At 41.7% G+C, this 25,685-nt stretch overlaps 2 protein-coding genes across 2 annotated transcripts in view; both read right to left on the bottom strand.

Moving 5' to 3' along the window:
* The window catches only part of mtnr1bb (melatonin receptor 1Bb), a 56,684-nt gene extending 50,176 nt beyond the window's left edge, over nucleotides 1-6,508 (bottom strand). The window contains exon 1 of the mRNA XM_085289119.1: nucleotides 5,347-6,508. Coding sequence (XP_085145245.1) covers nucleotides 5,347-5,554 — 208 coding nt within the window. The 5' untranslated portion in view covers nucleotides 5,555-6,508. The remainder of the gene's footprint in view (nucleotides 1-5,346) is intronic.
* A 12,396-nt stretch (nucleotides 6,509-18,904) lies between these two features.
* The window catches only part of fat3b (FAT atypical cadherin 3b), a 67,569-nt gene continuing 60,788 nt past the window's right edge, over nucleotides 18,905-25,685 (bottom strand). Inside the window, exons 52-53 of the mRNA XM_085289121.1 lie at nucleotides 24,786-24,851; nucleotides 18,905-23,288 (exon numbers count right to left, since the gene is read on the bottom strand). Coding sequence (XP_085145247.1) covers nucleotides 22,531-23,288; nucleotides 24,786-24,851 — 824 coding nt within the window. The 3' untranslated portion in view covers nucleotides 18,905-22,530. The remainder of the gene's footprint in view (nucleotides 23,289-24,785; nucleotides 24,852-25,685) is intronic.

Below are 25,685 nucleotides of genomic sequence, written 5' to 3' on the forward strand. Positions count from 1 at the left end.
GCAGGCCCAGACAAGGTGTGTCCTAGGATGCTAAAGGCGTGTGCTGCTGAACTTGGGGAGCCGCTACAACGAGTCTTCAACCTCAGTCTGCGACTGGGGAGAGTGCCCGCCCTATGGAAGACATCCTGCATCGTCCCAGTCCCCAAAAAGAACCGGCCCAATGAGCTGAATGACTTCCGACCGGTGGCACTGACGTCACATCTTATGAAGACTCTAGAGCGGCTCTTCCTCAACCTCCTCCGACCACAGGTACAACATGCCCAGGACCCACTACAGTTTGCATACAAGGCGGGTGTCGGAGTGGAGGATGCCATCCTGTACCTCCTACACAGAGCCCACTCACACCTGGATGGGGGAAAAGGCACGGTCAGGATCCTGTTTCTTGACTTTTCCAGTGCCTTTAATACCATCCGGCCCTGTATGCTTCAAGAAAAACTGAACAGGATGGAGGTGGACCCCTGCCTGGTGGCTTGGATCTCCGACTACCTCACCGACAGACCACAGTACGTCAGGCTGAAGGACATCACGTCTGACACAGTGGTCAGCAGCACAGGAGCACCACAGGGAACTGTGCTGTCCCCTCTTCTCTTCACCCTGTACACCTCTGACTTCTGCTACAACTCTGAATTATGCCACATTCAGAAGTTTGCAGACGACACAGCCATCATGGGGTGTATCTGGGATGATCAGGAAGAGGAGTACAGAAGTCTGGTGAGGAACTTTGTCGCATGGAGTCACACAAACCACCTGCAACTCAACACCTCAAAGACTAAGGAACTGGTTGTGGACTTCGGGAGGTCTAGAGCAGGTCCACTGCCGGTTCAGATAGAGGGGGAGGAGGTGGAGGTGGTCAACAAGTACAAGTACCTCGGGCTGTGGGTGGACAATAAACTGGACTGGTCATGCAACACAGAGCACCTGTATAAAAAAGCCCAAAGCCGACTGTACTTCCTCAGGAGGCTGAGGTCTTTTAACATCTGCAGGAAGCTCCTGAGGATGTTTTACCAGTCGGTGGTTGCTGGAGTACTTTTCTATGCTGTGGTGTGCTGGGGGAGCAGCACAGCAAAGAAGGACTCATCCAGGCTGGAGAAACTGATCAGGAGGGCTAGCTCTGTGGTCAGCATGAAGCTGGACACTCTGGTGACAGTGGCAGAGAAAAGGACATTAAAGAAACTGATGGACATTATGAACAATGCCAGGCATCCTCTGCACACGGCCATAAACAACCAGAAGAGTCTGTTCAGTGACAGGTTGCTTCTCCCAAAGACAAGAACTAACAGACTTAAAAACTCCTTTGTCCCACACGCCATCAGACTGTTTAACTCCTCCCTGGAGGGGAGAGGGAGGGGAAACAGGAGGACAAAGGAGGGGGGAACAACTAAGCTGTAGTGCCTCTTCACCTCACTGTGCAATACCTTTTGTGCAATACTTTTGTAAATAGTCAACGGTGCAATAGACTCAATACTTGAAATGTGCAATTCACTTGTATTTTTATTTTTATTCCTATTTATTCTATTTATCCCCTTCGTATATTTTATTTATATTGTCTCTGTATTTATATATATATATATGTGTGTGTGTGTGTGTGTATTATATATATATATATATATATATATATATATATATATATATATATATATATATATATATATATATAATATTCTGTAACTCTGTAACTTCTGTCGGTGCTGTGCTTTTTTGGAAATCGAATTTCCCAGAGGAACCCACCCGAGGGATTAATAAAGTTCTATCTAATCTAATCTAATCTAAAAAATCACGGTTTTAGTAACGCAGTAACGCAGCGTTACTACGGGAAAGTAACGGTAATCTAATTACCGTTTTTGCAATAGTAATCCCTTACTTTACTCGTTACTTGAAAAAAGTAATCAGATTACAGTAACGCGTTACTGCCCATCTCTGGTTATACCTGTATGCAAAAAATACACTGCACCCAAAATATTTCATAGTTCAGCAATACTGATCAATCTAATAAACTTAAACCTACACCATCCTCCCTATTCTGGTATTTTAAAGAGTACTTAGCAGAAATATTAAGCAACCTAACTAATAGGGTTCTAAAACTCCCAGCAAAAAAAATAAAAAATAGGGAACCACCCACCCTCCACCTCATGATGCTTAATTGACGTAATCAACTATAATTTGATGCAGTGTGGAAAAAAAATACACAGAAATCAATTATTTTTCAAGAATAATTAAATAGATTCAACATCTTTCTTCAACAGAATTGTAGATTGAACAAATGGTATCTTCCCAAAGGAAATAGTACTATAGCTTACTAGGGTATATTGGACTTAATAGTTACTATATACAGTAATAGACTTCTATACATTTTACATCAGATTAAAACTTTGGGTGTAAGATTCGGATAATTATTTATTAAAAGCTAGACATTTTAAATGAGAATAAGAAAGAAAAGTATGTCTTTGTGCCCCCTTTTCCCTGTTAATGTCCTATCGGCCCCCCTGGCTAAACTTTGCTAGATCCGCCCCTGCACAGTTACCAGCCGTCAGCTACATAGAAAAGGATCCTGGTCTAGAAAGTAATAATAAATAGATTCTAACAACAGCTTATCAAGCTTAAACGTGCTGCTGTTGTTCAGCCGCTGGTTTCCTCTTTCTGGCGCGAAGTGAGCAATAAACAAACAAGAGAGACGGACTCGTGACAGAAAAGCCGATCAGCTGATCATTGATCAGTTTCGATTGAAGTAGCAGCAGGAGAGGGAGGGAGAGAAGAGGCAGTCGCTCCATATATGGGTTGTTAAGCTTAACGCTGGAATGCTTTACAAACATTCAGCGATGAACTTACACACTTGCTTTACTTCTCTCTGGGATCACTTCCTTGGAGATGAAATGCCGGATTGCTAGCGAGGCTACAAATACACACAGCCGCTCTATCACGTGACCCGTACTGCTGCGATGTGCTACGGTTATGAGCCGAGTTACGCCATGTCGCAAGTTTTGTGAGGTGCTTTTTTGATATTTAATGGATCGATTACATTTTTTTATTTTTCTCCGATATCCGATCCAGTAATTTACGTCAGTATCGGACCGATACCGATACGTAACATTGGATCGGTCCATCTCTAATAGAAATTAAGCAATTTTTAATCAAGCGTTTGATATATTGTCTTATGCTAATGGGTGTATATGGGGAAATTGCTGGCATGTGATTACTCACAAGATGTGCTGATTGTCCTTGTACAAGCAGTTGTTGTTGTTGGAATTGTAGATGTGCATTTTATACAATTAAAAATTGATCCATTTGGTGGGATCATGCCTCCTAACCCCCCTTTTCCAGAAGATCCAAGCCATTTGAAAGCCTATATGAGAGATTTCCACTGGACAAATGACAGTTAATGTTTTATTCTCACTGGGGACACTTGACTGCATGCACTCACTGCAGATTTTCTCCTAAGTGTACACCAAAGACTGATCATGCTTTATATTCAAAAGGGTTCCATCAAAGTAATGCCTGAGTCACTGTGGGAAAACAGCAGAGATGAAGATATCCAACGTTTTCTGTGGTTACAGCAGCAGCCAACCTTTTCTTTAATAGGCTATAATCTCTGTTTTATTCTCTCAACAAGTGGGAAGCCTTCTTTTTGATTATCTAAATCCTCTGAATGCTGCTGTCACTGTGTGTAAAGTTTAATAACATAATGATTATGAGGATATCTATAGGTCATGTCTTGCTAAAAGAAATGATTCATGCTGGCACCCGACTTGTTACTTCTTAATTTTCTGAATTCTGCTTCTTGATAGCTTCAATAAATAAATAACCTTGATTAGATTTAGCGCTATGAATCCAATGAACCTAACCTAAACCTCTATTTAAAAAAATTGAACCTGAAGACAGGGTTGCATTCAAATGCTCCAGTGATCACTGTGTATATCTGAGTGAAAGAGAATACACCCAAATGGAATAAAAAACGTCTTCATGAGAAGCCCTCATATCCACTCGTGGATGTGAGGGCAACTTCATTACGTGCTTCAATGAAAGTTTGTAGTTGCTTTGATAAATCCTAAGGGTTTTTTTCCTATTGACTAATAAGGGGGAAATGAGTCCTGGTTGCTTCCTACTGGCTGAAAAATAGTTGCTGATTTACAGATTATGCAAATAAATGCATACTTCCTGCCCTAATTGTTGCCTGATAAAGCACAAAATTGCCAGTCAGCACTGTGTGGCAGACTTCACTGCATAAAATATCCATCTTGGCAAGTTTTTAATCTCAGTCTCGTTCTTAAGCATTTTTTAAAATTTCCATTAGAATAAAATATTAGTTTTCAGTTCACAAAAGAAGCATCTCAAGCTTGTAATAAATATGGAGAATTAGGGAGAAACCCAGTCACATTAAAAGTTTGAATGAGTCACTAAAAATTTGTAGTTATTCATTTCATTTATAATTGGATGAATTAGAGGTCCAAGAGTACTTTTGTCCTGCATGCAGAGGCGCCTACATTCACAACAAAATAAGTTCATCAACACCATTATAGCAAGCTTTTCAGAGGGACTCCTCTGCTTATTAACCAGCCCTTTCATAGTAAGTGTGACTCAGAGTGCCGGTGAACTTTACTAGTAGAGCGTGTAAGTGTGGGAAAAGTGGGATGCCAGACTGTCAGAGTAGCTTTAACAGTGCAAGCTATCAATAAGAGCTCCAGTGGCAGCTTAATTCATCTTACACGACATTTACTTGAACACACTATTCCCTAACTTGAAGCACAGGTGAAATCTGTGCCTGTATCATTTCTGTGCCCATCTGCACCTACTGTAAGCATCCTGTCCATGTGCCTGGCAGCTTTTAATCAGCATCAATGTATTAACTGAGCTTTACCAAGATGTTTAATTTGAAATCAAGTTAAAAATCCAAAAGAATCAGGTTAAATTGGACAGTACCTAATGTGAGTTCAGTTTAGTCACTGATTTTTTATATTTTTCCTCAAGGTAAGGCACATAAAATGCACAGTTTACTAGAGTAATTTCTTTTGTTGTTGCTCTGATGACAGTGGCACGGAAAGGCTAAGTGCGCTCTGAGGTCAATAGGTTAAAGAAATGCGCAGAAGCAGCCCGAGATTAAGAAACGTGCGGGATGAAACAAAAACAAGATTTTATATAACCAGTGTTCACCCCCGAGCAGATGTCACACTCAGCATTGCCTACGTAACCTACATCATTATGCAAACTCTCGCTAGACTCCAGTAAGTTGTATCTTTTCCATCTGGGTTAATGGCGAAGTATTGTTAGTTCTGTGATCACTGATCATGTGGTTTGACTTTGTCCGACCTTTGCGTCCTTTCAGACTATCGGAATTGGGGGAAAAACTCCTACCCGCGTTCCTCAGCTTGCGGTTCCTGAACACCGAGATGATCACCAGCAGGTTCCCCAGCACGTCAACCACCGTGGTGAAGATCAAAACACTGGCCAGGATTGCAATGACCCAGGCGGGGCGGGCGGTCCCCTCTGTGGCCAGGGTGCGATCTAGCTGCCCCAGCCGTGGCTCTGTCCGGTTCTTTACAAGTGTTAATGTGTCCGGCATCACTGGCCCACAGCCCGAGCTGCTTTTGAATCGCCGCTGTAAATTTATGTCCCGCAGGTACCGTCGGTACCGGCGTGTCCTAAACGAAACATTAAGCGCACCCTTTCGAGTTCCACAAGAGCCCAACGAGAGTCTGCCACTTAAAGGCGATGGGAATGAATTGCCGGGCTATTGTGCGGGAATCACGTGTGGCATATAAAGTTACACGTACTCTCGGCTCTTTCTTATGTTCGCACAAAAGTCATCCATCCACGTGCCACGGGCAGCTCGGACACGCGGCGGTTGCCACACCTTCTCTCTGGCAATGAATGCAAATTATTTGTCGTTCAGAAAATAGTCCTCCAGATAAGGTCCAGTCCATTCATATTTTAAATCTCCATCCTCGTCAAGTGTCCCCGGGTTGCTGGCTGGCATCTCCAAGTCTCCTCCTGCATGTGCCCACGCGGGAAAGAAGAAGGCTATTTCTTCAGATATATATATATATATATATATATATTTTTAAAAAATGCCAAATCATCGCACCGCCGGCGGAAACCTCATTTAATTTGCTGTTCTGGGAACACACGCGTGAACAAATTGCCTTCCCTGACCGTTTGTGTTGTCCTTGCCATGCTCTGAACTACGACGCAAACGGCGCTGTCCGTGGCGAGGCGGCACTGTGGCAAAACATCAAATCCACAGACTGAGCACGAGGAAGACACGGCTTCACGGCTTCACAAACAACGTTTGTGCCTTCCACTGGGCTTTATGCGCATCTCCATTTCTCACACCTCTTGCCGTCTTTGACTTTCACTCTTCATCTCCTAACCTACTTTGCCGAGGCATGCGTGCAAACAAAGATTTTCCCTCATTTTCCCCTCTGCCTATCCCCAGCGTGACATCCCAGAATCTGTCTTTGATCTCAGCACAAAGCTTGGTTATGCTCTAAGTGTACACACAGCGGTGGGTCGGCATGGGAAGTCCAGTCAGCACACACAGACTTGTGTGAGGCATGCGTCGTAGGCAAACGACAAATTTGAAAATGTAATGATTGTTTTTTCTTTGTCCGAAGTTATTCGTGTGCAAGTACAAATATGCTGTTGGCTTTTGAGGTATTACAATTAGCATTTCCATGCAGCTGGAGCCAGGCTATATAATTGAAGCCTTTCATTTGCAAATACGGTGCACTATTGATTGAACCAATGTCCTTTAGTAGTGTCTCTACTGAGTGCCACTTATGGACTAAGCTATAATTCACTTTGTGCACAGTGCAGTAACAGTAAATGGAGGTTGCAGGCTAAACCCATTCATCCTTAATAACACGGGTAACAGTGCAGTCAGTCTCTCCATCAGATCTGGTGGATTCATATGTCATCAATACTTGTGGTGACACATTGAGGACAGTGCCATTCCACTTGTTTAACTCTTCACTGCTGGGCGAATGGATGACCCTGATGTCCTCAAGCACAGCAGCAGGAACAGATTAGAGCAGCCCAGTGTCATCCTCAAAGCAGTATGATGAGTTCCACATGAGCCTGATGTGATGACCAGGAGACAGACAGCTCTGGCAAGTGAGGTCAGGGCACACAATCATACGCTTTGAGTATGTGAATAAACTCGATAGAAGGGACAGTGACTGAATGAATTTATAATATTACTCACACCAGGAAAAGAAAATCTATAGTCTTGATGGTACAGACCACAAAACATCTAAATCTGCTAATTGAAACTGCAAATCCCCGATAAGACTGCGCTGACTGTGCTTCACAGACTTCGGAATCTCAAGCTAATGTATTACAGTGCTCGTCTGCTTTGAAGGAACTTTTGATAATCTTAAGCACTTAAAAAAAAATAATAAAAAAAAACTTCAAGGCATTCTTAATTACAAGGAAATCTCCTTTATCAGCACAGCACGGTGATGTGTAACCTTAAACCTCTGAGTTTTGTCATATAAGCCTTTGAGTAAAGAAAACACTAAGAAAGGCTTTTAAGGTAAAAATAAAAATAATAAATCCAGGATTATTAAAGAAGCAAGAAAGAAAGAAAAAAATGCAAGTACCCTACAATTTATAACCCTATCTGAATCCATAAATGGTCCTATTTTGATATATACTCTTTAGAAAAAAAAGATTTTTAGCACTTACTTATGGCAGTGTACCCTAATGTTATGGGAATAAGCGCAGAAATGAGGATGTAGATGAATAATGTACTGAGAGTCTCATCAAAGAAAGTGGGTTTTAGCATAGCCCTCTAGAAGAGCCAGTAACATACAGTAGCGTCTCCATATGGCCGTGTTCTTTGTGCTGTACTCTACATGACAACATGGCTTATTAATATTGATAACGCAGTCTTTGCTAACACAAGCCACTGTTCCGCAGAGAGTTTTCTGGAAATTACCAGATGGTGCCATGAAAACAAGTGTCGGAGGTACCAGGTGTAAAGAAAAGAAAAGGCATAGAGTCTATACTTTATGTTGTTTTGAGAGTTATTTAAATAAATATAACAAGCGTAACCATAATTGGATTGTATTCATGAGTATAAACAATCTAATCTTTGAGTAACACAACTGACAACAGGTTTGCAGGAAGCGCTGCTACATTCATTTAACAACAGAAAACCAAAAATATATACACCAATATATATATATGGTTGTGTGTGAACGTGAACAAATGCAAAAGAAAAATGGAACATCACATTTTCATTTGCAGGGTTATGATGAAATGAACGTAATATACATGAAAATCAAGTGAAGAGAGATATATAATAAATCTCAATAATAAATCTTTAAAAAAAAACGCAAACGCATAGTGAATTGCTGTATGTGTGACAAAGTTCTTGCAAAGTTTCATTGGCCCAAACAGTTCGGGTACATACAGATACTGAGCATACAAACATGTCATCATTATATTAGGATGGGACTGAAAGCTTTTTGTTGTTTCCAAAACATTTAAAGATGTGGGAACATAAAAATAGCCAAACTAGTCTTCAGTGTTTTTGAGAACAGATTTGGAGATCTAAAATTTTGGACTCACACCTGTGGTCCCAGAGGATGAATTTCATCGATTTTGCAAAAAAAATTCGATTGGAATTTTCACTAATTTTTGACAATTATTAAATGCATAAATTAAATTTTAAGTTTTCACCTATCACTGAATTTGGTACAGGCAGTAATGGTCATTAAAAAAGACAAATATTCACAGGTGTGGCTGGTTATTATTATTATTTGTATTTTTCAACTATAATTCATAGGAAAGATCCCTCCAAAGACCTTTTAAAAAAAGAGCTATGGGCTCATAAGCTTAAAAATCCTGTATGAAATTTAGTGGAAACGGCTCCTGAGCCAAATAACACGTAAAGAGATTTTGGTACAATCTGGATTTGGAATTTATGCTGTTAGATTATCATTTTAAACCACAGCTTGAAAACTGGAACTGAGGCAAAGGTTAAACTGGAAGAGGTTGACGTTTTTACTTCACCATTATTAATGAGGTGTTAGCTCGCCTTTTGTCTTCTACACATGTTTCTGTGTTTATCTTATTGTGTTTTTATTGTTCTTACATTTGAATTGTCAGATGGACTGTAAAGGTTCCTAGCAAAGGCATTTCACGCTTTCATCGTTTAACAAGGGCCTAATAAAAGTCTTAAAGTTGCAGCAAAATCAGCAAATCTTGATGCTTATTCTGCTGGCATAAATAAAAACCCTGATGATCAAAGAACAACACAAGCCAGCCCTTTTTCTTAGCTAAATCAGATCTCAGCAATCTTAAAGGTGACAGCGTACCAATTCCTTAGAGCCAGAGAAGATAACAAGCTGAGCTCTGAAGCCCATGATGCAGCCATATTTCTCAGCAGCTGTTGATCCATCATTCTGTCTCACCTCTCTTTAAGGCAGCAGTTTTTTACAAGATCAGAACAAACTGAGAAGTGTTGTAATGCAGTCCAACAGCTTAACACTGAAGGCCCCTGCATATCAGCATATTAGGGCTCGAGCAAAGATGAATGAAGGGTAAAAAAAATATATCCCGGAAAATGGGATTCAGCTTTTTCTGTGGTCTTTGTGTAGTTTGCAGTAAGTGGCCAAGAGAGGGAAATCTTCCCCGCCAAAGAAATGTCCCAAAGTTTGAGGCAATTACTGTATTTTAATGTTGTGTAAATGTGACATAATCCGATGGTCTTTATACACTTTCATCACATAAGGAAATCCAATAAAGGACATGAAGCGCATGGTTAACATCCCTGTCTCGCACATAGCAGTTTTGCAGGCATATGCCAGCGGATTGCCTTAGTAATAATCTCTTAAAACAGCAGGGGGAGGGCAGTGATGGGATAGAGCTGGTAAACAGCTTCCTACACGGCCGAGAGCGGCTTTCTGATGTGAATTCGTATCCCCGCACATGTGCATAGACGTCACCTAGTCCCACTCCATTTCCCCTCTTCCCCTTGTTGCCTTGTTTTAAGCGTGCAGGCATGTTCTGTCAGATCATACTCATATTATTAAAGTATATAAAATACATGAGATGAAATTGCTCCAGACACTGACTGCGTTTGTAATCACTGTGGTCACGGGTGGGTTTGCGTGCAGGTATGTGTCTGCATGCTGGTGTGTTGTGTTGGTGCATGCGCAAGTGTGTTTGTGTCTCATCAGAGGCAGATGTTAGGCACATAGATTAGGTCTGGCCGGGTGTGTAATCCCGGTGTTACTGAGAAACAGCGTGGATTTATAATCACCCACACAGCTACCCCTCAATAAGCAAGAACTGGGGAATGGTAATCTCTCGTATTTTTCCCACTCCTCTACTCATCTCTTGCCTTTCTTACACGGTCTATCTTTCAATCCCTTTCTCCTTTATGTAACATCATTTAATCCTTCTGTCCATTTCTTCTCTTCCCTGCTGTGTCCAGAAAGATCATGAAGAAATTCATTGTTAAAAGAAAAGGAGCAGAAAGGAAAGGGAAGAAAAATAGGAAATGTTGGAGTAGAAAGCGGTTTTAAGTGGCTTAGCTGACTTTGTGGTATAAATGCCAGCTGGTCCAATGAAAAGCCAGCAGAGCTAAAGGGTCTGGCAGGTCCTCATCAGTGTCCCCTGATGCACGATGAATAAACACAACAGTCACTTTTTGTTTATTTTTCTATGTCTTGTTTCCCTCACACCCCCTCATGTTTGCCTTTAGTTTGACCCCGTGCCTGTCACCAGCGTGCTTGGAATACGCTAAACAAGTGGGATGGTTATCAAACAAGTTTGTCAGAGAGACAGTGTAAGTTATTGGAACATGTTAAGATAAGATAAGATAAGATAGAACTTTATTAATCCCTCGGGTGGGTTCCTCTGGGAAATTCGATTTCCAAAAAGCACAGCACCGACAGAAGTTACAGAGTTATACACACACACATATATATAAATACAGAGACAATATAAATAAAATATACGAAGGGGATAAATAGAATAAATAGGAATAAAAATAAAAATACAAGTGAATTGCACATTTCAAGTATTGAGTCTATTGCACCGTTGACTATTTACAAAAGTATTGCACAAAAGGTATTGCACAGTGAGGTGAAGAGGCACTACAGCTTAGTTGTTCCCCCCTCCTTTGTCCTCCTGTTTCCCCTCCCTCTCCCCTCCAGGGAGGAGTTAAACAGTCTGATGGCGTGTGGGACAAAGGAGTTTTTAAGTCTGTTAGTTCTTGTCTTTGGGAGAAGCAACCTGTCACTGAACAGACTCTTCTGGTTGTTAATGGCCGTGTGCAGAGGATGCCTGGCATTGTCCATAATGTCCATCAGTTTCTTTAATGTCCTTTTCTCTGCCACTGTCACCAGAGTGTCCAGCTTCATGCCGACCACAGAGCTAGCCCTCCTGATCAGTTTCTCCAGCCTGGATGAGTCCTTCTTTGCTGTGCTGCTCCCCCAGCACACCACAGCATAGAAAAGTACTCCAGCAACCACTGACTGGTAAAACATCCTCAGGAGCTTCCTGCAGATGTTAAAAGACCTCAGCCTCCTGAGGAAGTACAGTCGGCTTTGTGCTTTTTTATACAGGTGCTCTGTGTTGCATGACCAGTCCAGTTTATTGTCCACCCACAGCCCGAGGTACTTGTACTTGTTGACCACCTCCACCTCCTCCCCCTCTATCTGAACCGGCAGTGGACCTGCTCTAGACCTCCCGAAGTCCACAACCAGTTCCTTAGTCTTTGAGGTGTTGAGTTGCAGGTGGTTTGTGTGACTCCATGCGACAAAGTTCCTCACCAGACTTCTGTACTCCTCTTCCTGATCATCCCAGATACACCCCATGATGGCTGTGTCGTCTGCAAACTTCTGAATGTGGCATAATTCAGAGTTGTAGCAGAAGTCAGAGGTGTACAGGGTGAAGAGAAGAGGGGACAGCACAGTTCCCTGTGGTGCTCCTGTGCTGCTGACCACTGTGTCAGACGTGATGTCCTTCAGCCTGACGTACTGTGGTCTGTCGGTGAGGTAGTCGGAGATCCAAGCCACCAGGCAGGGGTCCACCTCCATCCTGTTCAGTTTTTCTTGAAGCATACAGGGCCGGATGGTATTAAAGGCACTGGAAAAGTCAAGAAACAGGATCCTGACCGTGCCTTTTCCCCCATCCAGGTGTGAGTGGGCTCTGTGTAGGAGGTACAGGATGGCATCCTCCACTCCGACACCCGCCTTGTATGCAAACTGTAGTGGGTCCTGGGCATGTTGTACCTGTGGTCGGAGGAGGTTGAGGAAGAGCCGCTCTAGAGTCTTCATAAGATGTGACGTCAGTGCCACCGGTCGGAAGTCATTCAGCTCATTGGGCCGGTTCTTTTTGGGGACCGGGACGATGCAGGATGTCTTCCATAGGGCGGGCACTCTCCCCAGTCGCAGACTGAGGTTGAAGACTCGTTGTAGCGGCTCCCCAAGTTCAGCAGCACACGCCTTTAGCATCCTAGGACACACCTTGTCTGGGCCTGCTGCCTTTCTGGGGCGAAGCTTCCTCAGTTGTCTCCTGACCTGATCCACTGTGACACTGGGAGATGTTTGGGAAGAGGGGAGGGGGGGGAGATGTCTTGCTGCTGAGAGAGGGATTGGAGGAGGGGGGTGTCATGGTGTCAGGAAGGGGGGGAAGCGAGGGAGGTAGGAGAGTGGGGATTGGACTCTGTAGTGAAGGTGAGGGTGGGGGGGTTGTGGGCTGGTCAAACCTGTTGAAGAAGTTGTTGAGTTCGTTTGCCTTCTCCACAGTCCCCCCCACTGTGCTTTTCTTGGTGTTGTGGCCTGTGATGGTTTTCACACCATTCCAGACCTCCCTCATGTTGTTCCTCTCCAACTTCTGCTCCACCTTCCTCCTGTAGGTGTCCTTTGCTTCCCTCAGGCAGCGTTTCACCTCCCGCTGTGCTGCCTTCATCTCCTCCTTCACTTTGCTCCTGAAAGCCTTCTTCTTCATGTTGAGGACAGCTATGTTGCACAATCCTTTGTCACCATAATTTAATGAGCTCTAAATCTGGACGAATAAACTGCTTGCACTGTTTCGCCTCTCTTTTACCACAGCGCAGGGACATTTGTGGTGTGTGTTTATATTCCTGTTGTTTATTCTCAGTACCTCATACTGAGCGAGAGGCAGCAGTAATGTTGTGCAAGGTTATGCACATCAGGGTAATGTCCTGTGGGTAATCACCCCTAAATTTTTTCTTCTTCCAGTAAAGACCTAAATTGAAAACAGGAAATAATTCAGAAAAAGCTGACGTACCACTGCCCCTTTTTAGAGACACCTGGCTTTCTCACCTGAGAAATGTTTAGCATATTATGCTAATTGACAAAATCTTATTTTCTGTTTTGCCTTGTTACGACAGGCAGGGGTAATAGAGGAAACATAAATTCAGGTGTTGTGATCACATTAGGGAGCAAAACAGGCTGATTATTTTTAGGCTGTAAAGTTGGTAATAGAAGTTTTAGAATGTCTCCCACAGTGACAAGTTTCATCAAGTTTTATGAACACACTGTAGCGCATAAATTTTTCCTGGGCTGAGGAAAATAGAGATTTGTCTCCCTTGAGTTCTGCCTTGTACCTGTTTGAGTCTTTTGTGGTTCATGGTTCCTGCAGGGAGAGAAAACAGAGCTGGAACAAACCAGGCAGCATTTAACTATGAGCTATTTCCATCTATTGCACTGACACAAACTGGCATTCACTAAAAGATATATGAATCGTTTCACTCAAAAATGATATTCTCAGTAAAAAAAAAAAAAAAAACACTGGCAAAATGACTGCCTTCATGGAAACACTGCTATAGCTCTATATAGTAAAATGCACATGTTGCAAATACTCTTTCAAAGAAAACAATTTTAAGATACTCTTTCTTATTCTTCCAAACCTAAAGCACGCAGACATGCAGTCTTCCCAGATATTGTGCATAAAAGATGAATGTAGCTTTTGGGTCTGAAAAGTGAAGCCAGTGCGGAAGTGCCTTAAGCCTGCATTCTTTCTGTTAGCCAACACAGGGCTGGTTGTAAAAACTGAACGTCTTTTCCTAGCTCACAATGGGCCTTCGGTAGATGAGCATGCACAGCAATAAACATAACTGCATAAATTCTGCATGATAAAACACAGTGAGCAGTTGACCATCAGTGGAAATTGTATGTGATACATGGATTATAAGGTAAAACTTAAATTAACAATAAATAAAACAGCTGTACAATTTGATTAAATGTTAGAGTTATTTCACCAGGGACATCTGGCATCTGGTAAAACTGCCCTTAATGGGCTTATATTTATCTGGGGGGAAATATGTTTGCATTATTTAATGTACAAAACACACTGTTTTTCCCCCTCTGCATTGATGCAAGGATGTCCTTTCACCTTTATCCCTGAGTGGGCATTTAACATGTGAATCTTGCAAAATTCACACATCAGCCAAGACTTAAAGTGGTGTGAACGTTAATTTTGTCTGACAACTTAAATGTTGTAAAATCAGAACTTTAGCAGAAATGAGAAACTGACTGATATAAAAGTAAAGACATTTGTGGATCCCGTTTGTGTCACTCTTTCATGCCTGCACAGTCTAATGACAAGCAGAACAGGAAACTGTGTAATTGAGCACACAGTATAGGAGTTAAACAAACAGATGTTAACATTAGCTAGATTAGCTATGGTTGATACCTATGCTAAGCACATATTGGTGTCTTGGATGATGGGAGTGCTGAAATTGGACCTCTGCTGGTGCTGAGCTTAACATGATAAAATGCAGTGTATCACTTGGTTAAACAAATGAAATCCAGTCTAGGAGAGTCTACATGATAACTGAGAGTTTCCTTCAGAGCAATCAGACCATGCATTTGTGGTCAGAAGGTTAAATACACTGATGATGGACATGAATATTATGAAAAATGTTTAACTTTTAATGATTAATTTGAACTGTTCTTTTTCCAGGGTGGAATATGTCTACAGCATACATCTTTAGTGACTGTAAAAAGCATTTGCACTACTGATGTGCGGATCGATACTGAAATATCGATTCCTCCGATACCAGTCATTTATGTTCTAGAATTGATTCTCACATTAAAATATCGATATTTTAGTAATGTAGAGTAAATTTGTAGCTTATCATTAACAGGAACAGAGTGGAAAGAAACTATATCATTTGGATTGTCTACATTGGAAGGAACTACTTCATCTTCCGCCTTTAATAGTCATGTGCGAAATACGGCTGTATAAATGTGTCGCAGCCCCTTGGCGTGCGCACTCACAACAATGGCTGGGCGTAAATGGAGTCATGTGCGGATGTATTTTACCTCCACAAACAGCCAAGATGCGGTTTGTGATACATGTGGCAAGAAAGTGAGGTGTTGTGGCGACACCATTTACCTCGTCAAACACCTCAGAGTAAATCATATCACAGAATATGACAAGCGTATGTTGAGGCGAACTAAAGACGAGGAGGGGGACAGGTGCTGCTAGGGCGAGACAAACGACTCTCGAGGAGTCCTTTAGTGCTGCAGGCAGGCAACATGCTCAAATGGCGCACAACTTCAGTTTTCTGTATGATAATTCTGCATTATTAAGTGATAAGAACAAGTAATCTGACGTCCTGTAATCATTATGAAGCTATAGTTTGAGGTACAATAAAAGATACAGTAAAAAAAAAGGTTTTGTACAAAGTATCGGTATCAGATCAGTATCGCCGATGCCACCCTGAATTATACTTGGTATCGGACCGTAAAGCAAATCAGTGGTGTCGCACATCACTAATTTGCACTCATTTCATTGACCAATATTCAGAACAATTGGAAAATCAAAACTCACTGAAGTGAATCCAAGAAGAATAGCAGACTGAACCAGTGGTCAAATTCTCTGAATTCTTCAGCTTCACCTCAAACTTCATTCACCATGTCTTTATACAACAATTTGCATTCAAGCATGAGTTATTAATAATCTCCGGCCCTCTTCCACGGTGTGTCTTTTGTCCTCTCCTAATCTTGTATTTCTCTTCTCATCAGGGTGCCTGATGCCTCCTCAACACCTGACACGAACCTTGTTGATCACTTAGCATGGGTCTAGCCTACTCTAGCCCTACCCTAGCCTACCCTTAGGACCCTTACTGGACAGACACCGAACTTGCAATCCTCTGCTCCAAAGGCGTGTAGTCTAACCACTACTCTAGTCTCTACACTTCTCCTCTCCTTATCCCCAACCAGTCACGGCAAATGGCTGCCCCTCCTTGAGCCTGGTTCTGCTGAAGGTTTCTTCCTGTTAAAAGGAAGTTTTTCCTTCCTACTCAACACGTTCTCACTCCCTAAGTTCCTCGGGAACGCTGCTGGACGTGACAAAACGTCAGTATACTACGCCCCGGGAGTGAGAACGGGCTGTCCTACTGTTGTCAAGTGGTTGCTTATGGGGGTGTTGGGGGGTTGGGGTTTTCTATGTATTATTGTAAACCTTACAGTATAAAGCACTTTGATGCGACTGTTGTAATTAGGCACTATATAAATACAACTGAATTAAATTGAATCAACCACTGGACAGTTGAAACTTGGACACAACTGAGTGTCCCAACAAGACAATGATCTCAAACAAAATCTGCTCTAGGATTGGATAAAGTAGGTTAACATTAAGCTTCTGGAATGGCCTTCCTCAAGCTCCGACCTCAATCCTATTTCATTCCAGGGTTAAAAGCTGTGTAGGTGCCAGGAAACAGACTTATTTAAATATCCAGCCAGAATTATGCCAGAAGCCTATTGATGGTTGCCAAAAGCATCTGGTGGAGATATAACTTTCTAAGGGATATTTAAACAAGTTTTAGTTATCATGTATGCATACATCTGAGCCTGTATGAATAGTTTTGACCCTGTAAAGATTGGAGAAAATCCCAAATTATTCCAAAATTGACTGATTGGTAAACATCAAAGACACCAAATTTTAAAGATCTTAATAAATAATTGGTATGGTATATTTAATTTTTAAGTTTAAGTGTTGCTGATTCAGCTGTTGTTTATATGTTAAACATGTTCACAGAGTGCTTGATTTGCTTTTTCCGCCTCAGTTACCATTTTGGCACTTGTAATGTTCCTACTATTTTCACGTATTAACATTAATTTAACTTTATAAATTCTGGTCTCCATGATAGTCACACAGGATGATAAAGCAGGGCAGGTTTTAGGCAATCCTCCCTTATGATTAACAACTGCAGTGTCCCTCAGTTTCTCAGTCAGATCGACCTCCACTCATCGTGTCCAATTTGCAAATACCAAGATGGTGACAGCCATAATTTTTTAGCTTGAGACTTGTAAATAGGACTTCACTAACCTGTGGGTGGCATCCATCTTTTATATACAGTCTGTGATGCTCCCTTTGTAACTTCACATTATCTCAGTGCATGCATACATAGCACCTACATATATATCTGTCACACATGAGTGGGCGAGTGGATAATCTTTTACTAAACAACTCTCTCCTGCGTGGCACTGCATCTAAAAATAAAAACATGCTATTTTTTTTGAGGTCATGTATATTGTGTTGAGCGACATGCAGGGGAAAAACATGCATTAATACTACAAAAAAAAACGCACAGACACACATCCACAACCCTTAATTGGCCAAAATGTGTTGTATGTGCCAGAGAAAATAAAACACAATCGGGGGAATGCCTGGTTGCCATGGGAATGCTTTCTGGCAGGTAGTCAGCTTGGTGATGTTTATACGAGGAGGCTTGGATGGCAACAAGGAGAAAGTCTGTGTATCAACTCCGCGGGGGGTCGGGAGGATAATCAAAAACCGCAAAGATTCCTTTGTGTGTGTCCTTGTTAGTTAGGGCCACAGACTGGCTGCCTTCAACCTTTTTGTCAACAATCAAGAATTAATTTCTTACCTTTTAGTGATGCAATTAAAGCTACTAAGAAATGCCACTCTACTCAACAGTAGGAGACCTTGTGACATTAAAGTCGCACTAATTTGGATCTTGTGCAGATGTGCATGCCCAAATACCCGAGGCTCTTGATGTTTCCACGTGTCCAAACCCTGTTTACCTTGCACTGGGGCTTGGTAGAGCTCAGTTCATTCTCAACCTGAAACAACCTGCACTTTAGCTCCCTTTCCTCCAGCTGAGTGCCCCTAAAAACAAAAGGGTTGAAAACTCTAAATGAGCATTTGAGCAGTCTGAGACCTGAGATTATGGTTTACTTACACATAACCACACTTCATTATCCAAAACTTTGTTTTTCTGTGGCGACTCTGTAACAGTATCAAAACTAGGGGAAAGGGTAATAGGTCTTCTTTTAGGTGTTTCCCCGATTGCAAATGCCAGATGTTCATATTTGATAAAGGTTTTCATAAAAAACATACTTCATTTGCAGATGGTAACTGTAATATTACTATTTTTAAGTGCACAGTAAAATTTTAAAATATACCCTTGCAACAATTCCCTGGCTCTTGTGCAGTGCCACTTTTCATGTAATACCACCTGCATTAGTGCACAAGGAACTGCACAGAAGCCTGAAAATTGTGCCTAATATTTTCTGGGCGCATTTTTCAATGCCCGAGGAACAGGACTTAAAAAATCTCCATGCAGACAGCCAAAGGATTATCTAATCACAGATACATGCCTTTTAGAGATGCACCGTCTGCATAATTTCATCATCGCAATGGGTCAGAATGGAAATAAACTCCCAGGAACAAAGAGTACCACACAATAAGCTGGATCCATGTATTCAAGTCAGCAAATAATTCAGTTCCTGAGGTAAACAAAAAGGCATAATGCGAAGATTATGCTGAAATCTGCTCAACTGTTGACAGCGTATAGAGGCAAGGGAATCTAAGCCAAGATCCTAACAGCCTTTTCAAATCACCTCTGATGATTTCAGAATGAAATTTATTGTTTAACTGATCAAACACGTTGTGCACTTTACATTTTCAGGGGACATTATTATGCCTTCATGTCTTCCCAGGACATTGACAACTTTAAGCTCCGCTAAATGAATCTGCCAGATTCCGGTGGGGAGGGAAAGAAAAACATAAGAGGCATGACAAGACTGACTTGATAGGATTAAATATTTTATGGGGATTATTTATCTCACATAGTCTAGGTTGAGATCTAGCTAACCTGCTATAACACACCCATTACACATTCGCCCCGAGGACAAATGCCGTTCTCGTTCTCTCATTCTCGATAAAACGTGAATCTCCTTGATTGGGGAACATTCTTCAAGTCTTGTTAATGCGCAGCCACTCAAACACCCATGCAGCGCTGCGCTTCAGCATGTGAGTGACCTGAAATAACTTATGATCCTGTAGGAATGAATGGTAGTTTGCGAGATGATTCAACTGCAGTGGATGGCAATAAAGAATAAAAAGATGACAGCAAAGATGTCTCAGTTGCTGGCAGCGTTGATTCACAGCACTGAGGTTCTGGGTTGCAAACCTCTGCCTGTGGAAGCTGTTGTATTGAGTTTGAATGCTCTCACGGTATTCCTGTGGGTTTCCTTTAGGTGCCTCAGCTTTCTTCCACAGTCTGCAGACATGCAGGCCCGGTGAACTGGAAACTGTAAAGTGCCCACAGGTGTGAATGTGTTTATCCATGTTGTAGTCTGACCTGTCCGGTATGTTTCTTTGTGCAAGCTGTGGCACGCTTCAGCCCCCCAAATACAGAGTACATCTGAATAGGAATTGGATAGAGAGGATGAATAGATGGACGATGCTATTATAAGACACAAAATACATTAGGTGAAACTAAACCTGATCACAATAAGACATGTCAACTGGTATGTGTCTGTTACTGCTGGATGTTACGGTATTTCCAAAGAGTCCATCGGCACAGTATCTTTCAACTCTGTCAATGAAAACCACTTTTGCAACAACAAATGCGCTAATTTAACACAAAAGTGCGGCCTTGGATTCTCACTACATACTTAGAGACATAGACGGCTTGTATTTACTTTGTAGCATCTACTCTGTCTTTCAATTTGATGTACATATATTGTTTGCTGAGCATTTTCTCAAAGGCATGTTTACCAGATGAGATGATGAGCGTAGTAACTGTGACATGAAGGTGGCTTTTAGTTCTGACATGAGCCAGATGCATAAAAGTTTATGCAAATTTACGAGTGAATCTGTATTCCTCTACTCATATTTGGAAACCCGTGCCTACGCATGGTGCTCTTTTATAAATCTCAATCAAAGCAAAACTTTACACATGTGCATAATTTCCACTTAGAGCTTTCATAATGAATGATGTAAATCCTCCCTTATTCCTCATTTGCATATAAATCAAGCAGTGATTAGACATGACAATGATAAAAAAAAAAACACAGCAAAGAACAAGTGCAATTTCCCCAAATCTGAGACTGAGACACTAATATGAGTCGTGGACTAATTAAAATGTGTATTTGGTGATCTCAGTTCTGGAATCACGAACATAAGAGAAACTAGTGATGGGAGAAAAAAAGCTTTCAACTCTGGAAGTTCAGGGCAGAGGATCCTGGCAGAAGTAAAAACAAAATAAGACAGAAAAAAAAAAACGGAGACTGCAAACAAGAGGCAACAAGTACATCAGATCACAGGAGGAAAGCAGGCCATCATATACAGCTAGCACCCACAATTATTACACCGAAAAAAATAACAATAATAAGAGGAAGATGATGAAGAAGATGAGAAAGAACAAGCAGAACATGGAAAGGTCTGATCAAGTTGAAATTTGTAAATGGTACATATACAGTTACTGTAGGTTCATAAGTATTTGGACATTGTTTCACTGTTTGCTTCTGTACACCATCACAGTGACTCTTTGAAGATCTGACAGAACATCTTCAGGGAGATAAAAGATCTAGAACTGAAAGCTGCTCGTGTTTCTTTTTTTACCTCCTGAATTTATAATAAAATGAACAGGAAACAGGTCTCATCTGGTCATAAAACTGCTTGTCATGCAACCACCCAACTATATAGGCGATTGTCTATTAAAATGGCAGTAATTCCTAAACAATATTAATGGGACACTTTTGTTAAATCCCTTGAACTAAAGCTTAAAGTCTGCACTTCAATCACAGGTTGACTGGTTGATTTAAAATCCACTGTGGTGGTGTGCAGAGGCTAAGTTATTGATGATGCGTTTATGAGCTGGAAATATATATATTGATAACAGGGAATGCAAGCTCAGCCAAACTGGCTGTTTTTCTTCACTTCTGTCTCGGTTCATTTTTCATCTTCTCTCCATTCTGTCGGGCTTGCCTCACGATGGTCTGTCACGGTCTGGAGTACGAACACGGTCCACACATTCTTCCTTTACAAATACCAGTTTGTGCATGGGAAGAGGTGTGTGTATTTTTGTGCACACGGTGTGTCTTTTTAAAAAAAATCCACAAATGACCCGAACAGCTACCATGAATATGTTTATCTTTAATTACTCCTAGCCAACTAGGAGTCAACTAGGAATATTCTCAGAGAACAGCGCTGTTTCGAAGCTTCGTTACGTGGAGTTTATTTTCATTTGCATTCCCTTTGTTGTGTGTGAACTGGGAATGCAGCAGCATTTACACTGCGTTATCAGCGAGCCAACCATGAGCACATGTCCTGGGTGAGTGATTCTGTACTTCACGGTTGCATGTCCACACAATTCTCTAAGCCGTTCTGCACATAATGCCCCGAAATTCATTTCACATATTAACACCAGGTGTAAAGCGGGCTTCAGTCTGCCTGAAGCACTGCTAAAGCTTCAATATATTCAAATTACATTATGTACATATTGATTAAATTAATGTGTTTTAATAAGTAGCTCTGTGTCCTTCTACTCACTTAGAATAGCCGATTCAGTAAATAAAAAAATATATCCTTAGTCCTGTATTTAATCATATCTACACAGGCCAGGTAACTATAACACATGTGCTCATGAAGAGACTCATAAGCAAAGCTACAAATATGAATAAATAAATAAATCCACAAAGGAAAATTAAATGATTGTGTAAAATCAACCTCAGGTAATCTTAATACTCTCAGTGTCTGTGTGGGATGTGAGCGAAAAGCTCCCTGCAAAACAAACCTGAGTGCGTGTCAGTAAAAAATAATAAATGCATTAAGTATTGCACGGCTGAGTTAACAAAATAATTGTCTGCCAGTACATGTGCGATCCGACACAGCGATGAACGAAATACATGATTTGAAAATTTGCACATACAGGGGTACGCGATCTAAAACAAGCTCCAAATGTTCTTCTTCAGTGACTCTAAATAATACATGTAAAAGCACTGATTCAGAGCCAATGGCAGCCAAGGTGTAGCTGTGACGAGACACATATATTTCCTCTTATTCCTCCCGCTTACAAATGAGCCAGGGGATTGGTGGTGGATTAGTGCTTGTTTACACAAGGATAATAATGTCGGATAATAAAAGTGTGTATGTTAACATTCTTGTCCAATTATTTTTTTTTAGGTGGTGGACCAGTGTTCGAGTAGATTATAAATGTGAACCGTAACCAGAGAGGATCACCGCCACTCTGTGATTTGCAAAGGAACAGAAAATCTTTTTATTTTGAGCGTGAGCTCATTTCAGCCCATCCCAGCCTGCTGCAGGTTCAGATCTGGTAGAGGCTCTGTTTATTCGTGTGGCTCTCCTGGCTCTCAGTGACACCAGGTTCAGTAGTCTTTCTAACTCATCCCCAGAACCTGCCAGACTATTAGAGCCAAGCCCTCCATGGTCTTCCCGTGATCCCCTCCATTCCTCTGTCTGTAAGTCCCAGGCCCTGAGGGGGGGCATAAGTTGAGCTGGGTGCAGGTTTAGCCCTGGGGGACTGGACGGATATCCTTCATAGGCTCGCCGAGTTGGGGGTAGAATATCATAAAGGCTCTCCGTGTCTTCATTTTGTTCCGGATCATGTCTGGACTCTTGGTACTCTTCATACACGGGCGAGGAGCTGTCGTCACAGCTGTCTTGGTCCTGCAGCTGCTGATCTCCGTGGTCCTGGTGTCCCTCCATGTCCTTGGTCCTAATGTTCATATTCCTTCCTTCCTCCTTGTACCTTCTCTTTTCTTTTCTGTCCGGGGTGTGTTTTCTCTCCCACTCTCCAGACTGATTCCTCTCCCACTGAAAGGTCCTCCTCCCAGTTTCCTGTGTCCTCTCACGGCTTTTGTCCGCGTTGTAGCCCATCACCCTGTAGTCCAGCTGCAGAGAGTGCGTGCTGCCTCCGCGTCTGATGTTCTGCTGGGTGTCATTAAGCTCATAATGGGATCCTAACTCAGGTGGACGCAGTCGTGATGGCGACACCCAGCTTGAAGTCTGACAGGAAGACTCCCAGCGGTATGCTGAAAATACAGTTTGGCATAGTTTCAGTAATAAACAGCATGGATTTAAGGACAATCTAAGAAAGGAATGGAACTTAACATGGTGTAATAGCAACATATGTCTTTTTCCATGGAAAAATCTTTGCTTCTAAATCACTGGAAGCATATAGTTTTACTGTAGTGTGCATTAGGGTGCACTACAGTGGTGGTCCCACCGGTGGGACACAGATCTACTGCAGTAAAATATGATTTATGTAGGAAAAGCACAGCGATGCTATCACGCAGACCTCATTCAGCTTGTATCATTTATTGTTGCTATTAACTGATAAAAAATCTGGAGCATGAACTTTTTTCAGCTGTTGCATACAAGTTAAAGAACCACAGTGTTACAGCACAGTGTGATGAAGACTCAGATCTAATCAGTCTAATAGGATCAGCCGGCGAAAGGTGTCCATCGGTAAATAAACTCCTCGTCTAAAACAACAGTATCGCTGCAATCTTATCTCCAGCAGGTAGAGAGTGGTGACACCAGTAACTACACTTCTGTGCATCTGTTATAGGAGGACTGTTGTGATTCTTACAGCTGCACACACATTTCATTGTGTGTGCATCTGTTATAGGAGGACTGTTGTGATTCTTACAGCTGCACACACATTTCATTGTCACTTATGCTTCTACCGCTGCCCTTGTAAAAACAAAAAAAAAACTAAAGACAAATAAAATAAATAAAATGAATGAAAAAAGCTTTCTCAAGGTGTAAAACCACCAACATCTGGAAAAAAGTTGCCAATTTTATTATCAATTTTGAACCCATTTCCGAATAGCTTGCATATTATCTGGCTTGTCGTGTTTATTTTGCTTCTCCCCTTAAATTGTCCCCATGCTTATTATCTCTACCTTTGATTGGGTTTATTTTTGCACAAGAAATGAAGCACGCATGATAGTGTGTGCATGTGTGCATGTGTGCGCTGCATGTTTGAGAGGTGTAGCAGGAGACCCACAAAGTGCCAGTAAGTGGGGCTTTCTGTTTGTTCCGTGGGATTTCTCCAGCGTGTTTGCTTCGTGTAATCGCTCCAGTTCTCATTTACTTTTTTATTAATGTGCAAATAAAATTAGTCGACATTTTATTTATTTATTTATTTTAGATTTCTGTTCATGCTGCTAAATGGACTGACACAGAACTCCCCGCTAATCCACAACTTCCTACAAACTACAGCATGCAGGTTGCATAATTCATGGTTAGGTTAATGAGCTGTGAGGGGAAAAAATATCATATTGATGAAGTGAGAGGAGGCAGAGGGGTCACCCTGTGTGTGGGACAGAGAGTACACTTAATTACTGTGCTTGTGCCAGCCACTACTATATAATTCATGACACATGTGTGGACACAGATATCTAACGGACTGCCATGCCAACGAGATCTTACTGCCATGCCATGCTTGCCTCAAATATCTGTCTCTGGTTAAAAAATGTTCTAACGAAGGGTTAAGGGAGGGGGGGAAAAAAGAATGCTCTTACAATCCACAATGTACTCTTTGATGAACTCTACGCAAATCTCATCTTTGCTCTGCAGGTGATGACTCGCTGTCAGTAAAATGGGAAACAAAACAAATATCTCATGGGACGGCGAACCTTTGATGATGAAATTCTCGGTGAATGCAAAAGGAGACGGCGAATTATGACACAGAAGAAAGCACGCTTCGACAACAAGAGAGGGAAGCTGGCAGAGAGCCATTTAGCACACCGCTTATACCCACAAACACAATTCATAATAGATAATACATGCACACAATCATGCTGCAACTGTATACAAAAACAGAAAATGGAAAAATACCACGATATATCAGATTCGCTTTTTTCACATTTCTTCTTGCTGTGCTTGAAAATAAACTTGTGAGATTGAAAACTTTATTAAAAAAATGTTTTGTGCAAAAACAGAAAATTCTGAATCCAAAGGATGTCTTCAAAAAAAACCCACTGGACAAACATCATTTAATTATCTTTGTCTGAAATGAAGCTGCGTGTGCTTCAGCAGGCTGGCAGTGACTGAGGCATAAACACACTCTTGCTCTGGGTTGGAAACGAAATGCTTTGTAGACCTAGTAAATTACATGCAACCGAGAACAAACAGACTTGGTAACTATGAGCCAATTAATATTGATTGCAAGAGTGTAGCACAAGCAACTGACAGCGGAGTAGGGATCTTAAAGGATAGGTGCAACTGGATTGTGACGGCCCCGGTGTTTGTTTAAGGAAAGCCATGCATTCGCTAAGAGCAGAAAGTCAGTGTTCAGACTGTAGATGATTCCCCCCCCAAAAAAATGTTGAAAAAGAAAGTGTTTGAAGCTGCCTTCTCCTCTGCTGTTCTGGGCGGATGTGAGGCTTAGCTCAAAGTGCCCCTAATCCTCTGAGACCCTC

The sequence above is a fragment of the Mchenga conophoros genome, linkage group LG10, assembly GCF_057382185.1.
Source record: "Mchenga conophoros isolate Kocher_MC1m ecotype Shallow Benthic linkage group LG10, M_conophoros_male_GT1.1, whole genome shotgun sequence".
In the NCBI taxonomy this organism is placed as follows: Eukaryota; Metazoa; Chordata; class Actinopteri; order Cichliformes; family Cichlidae; genus Mchenga; species Mchenga conophoros.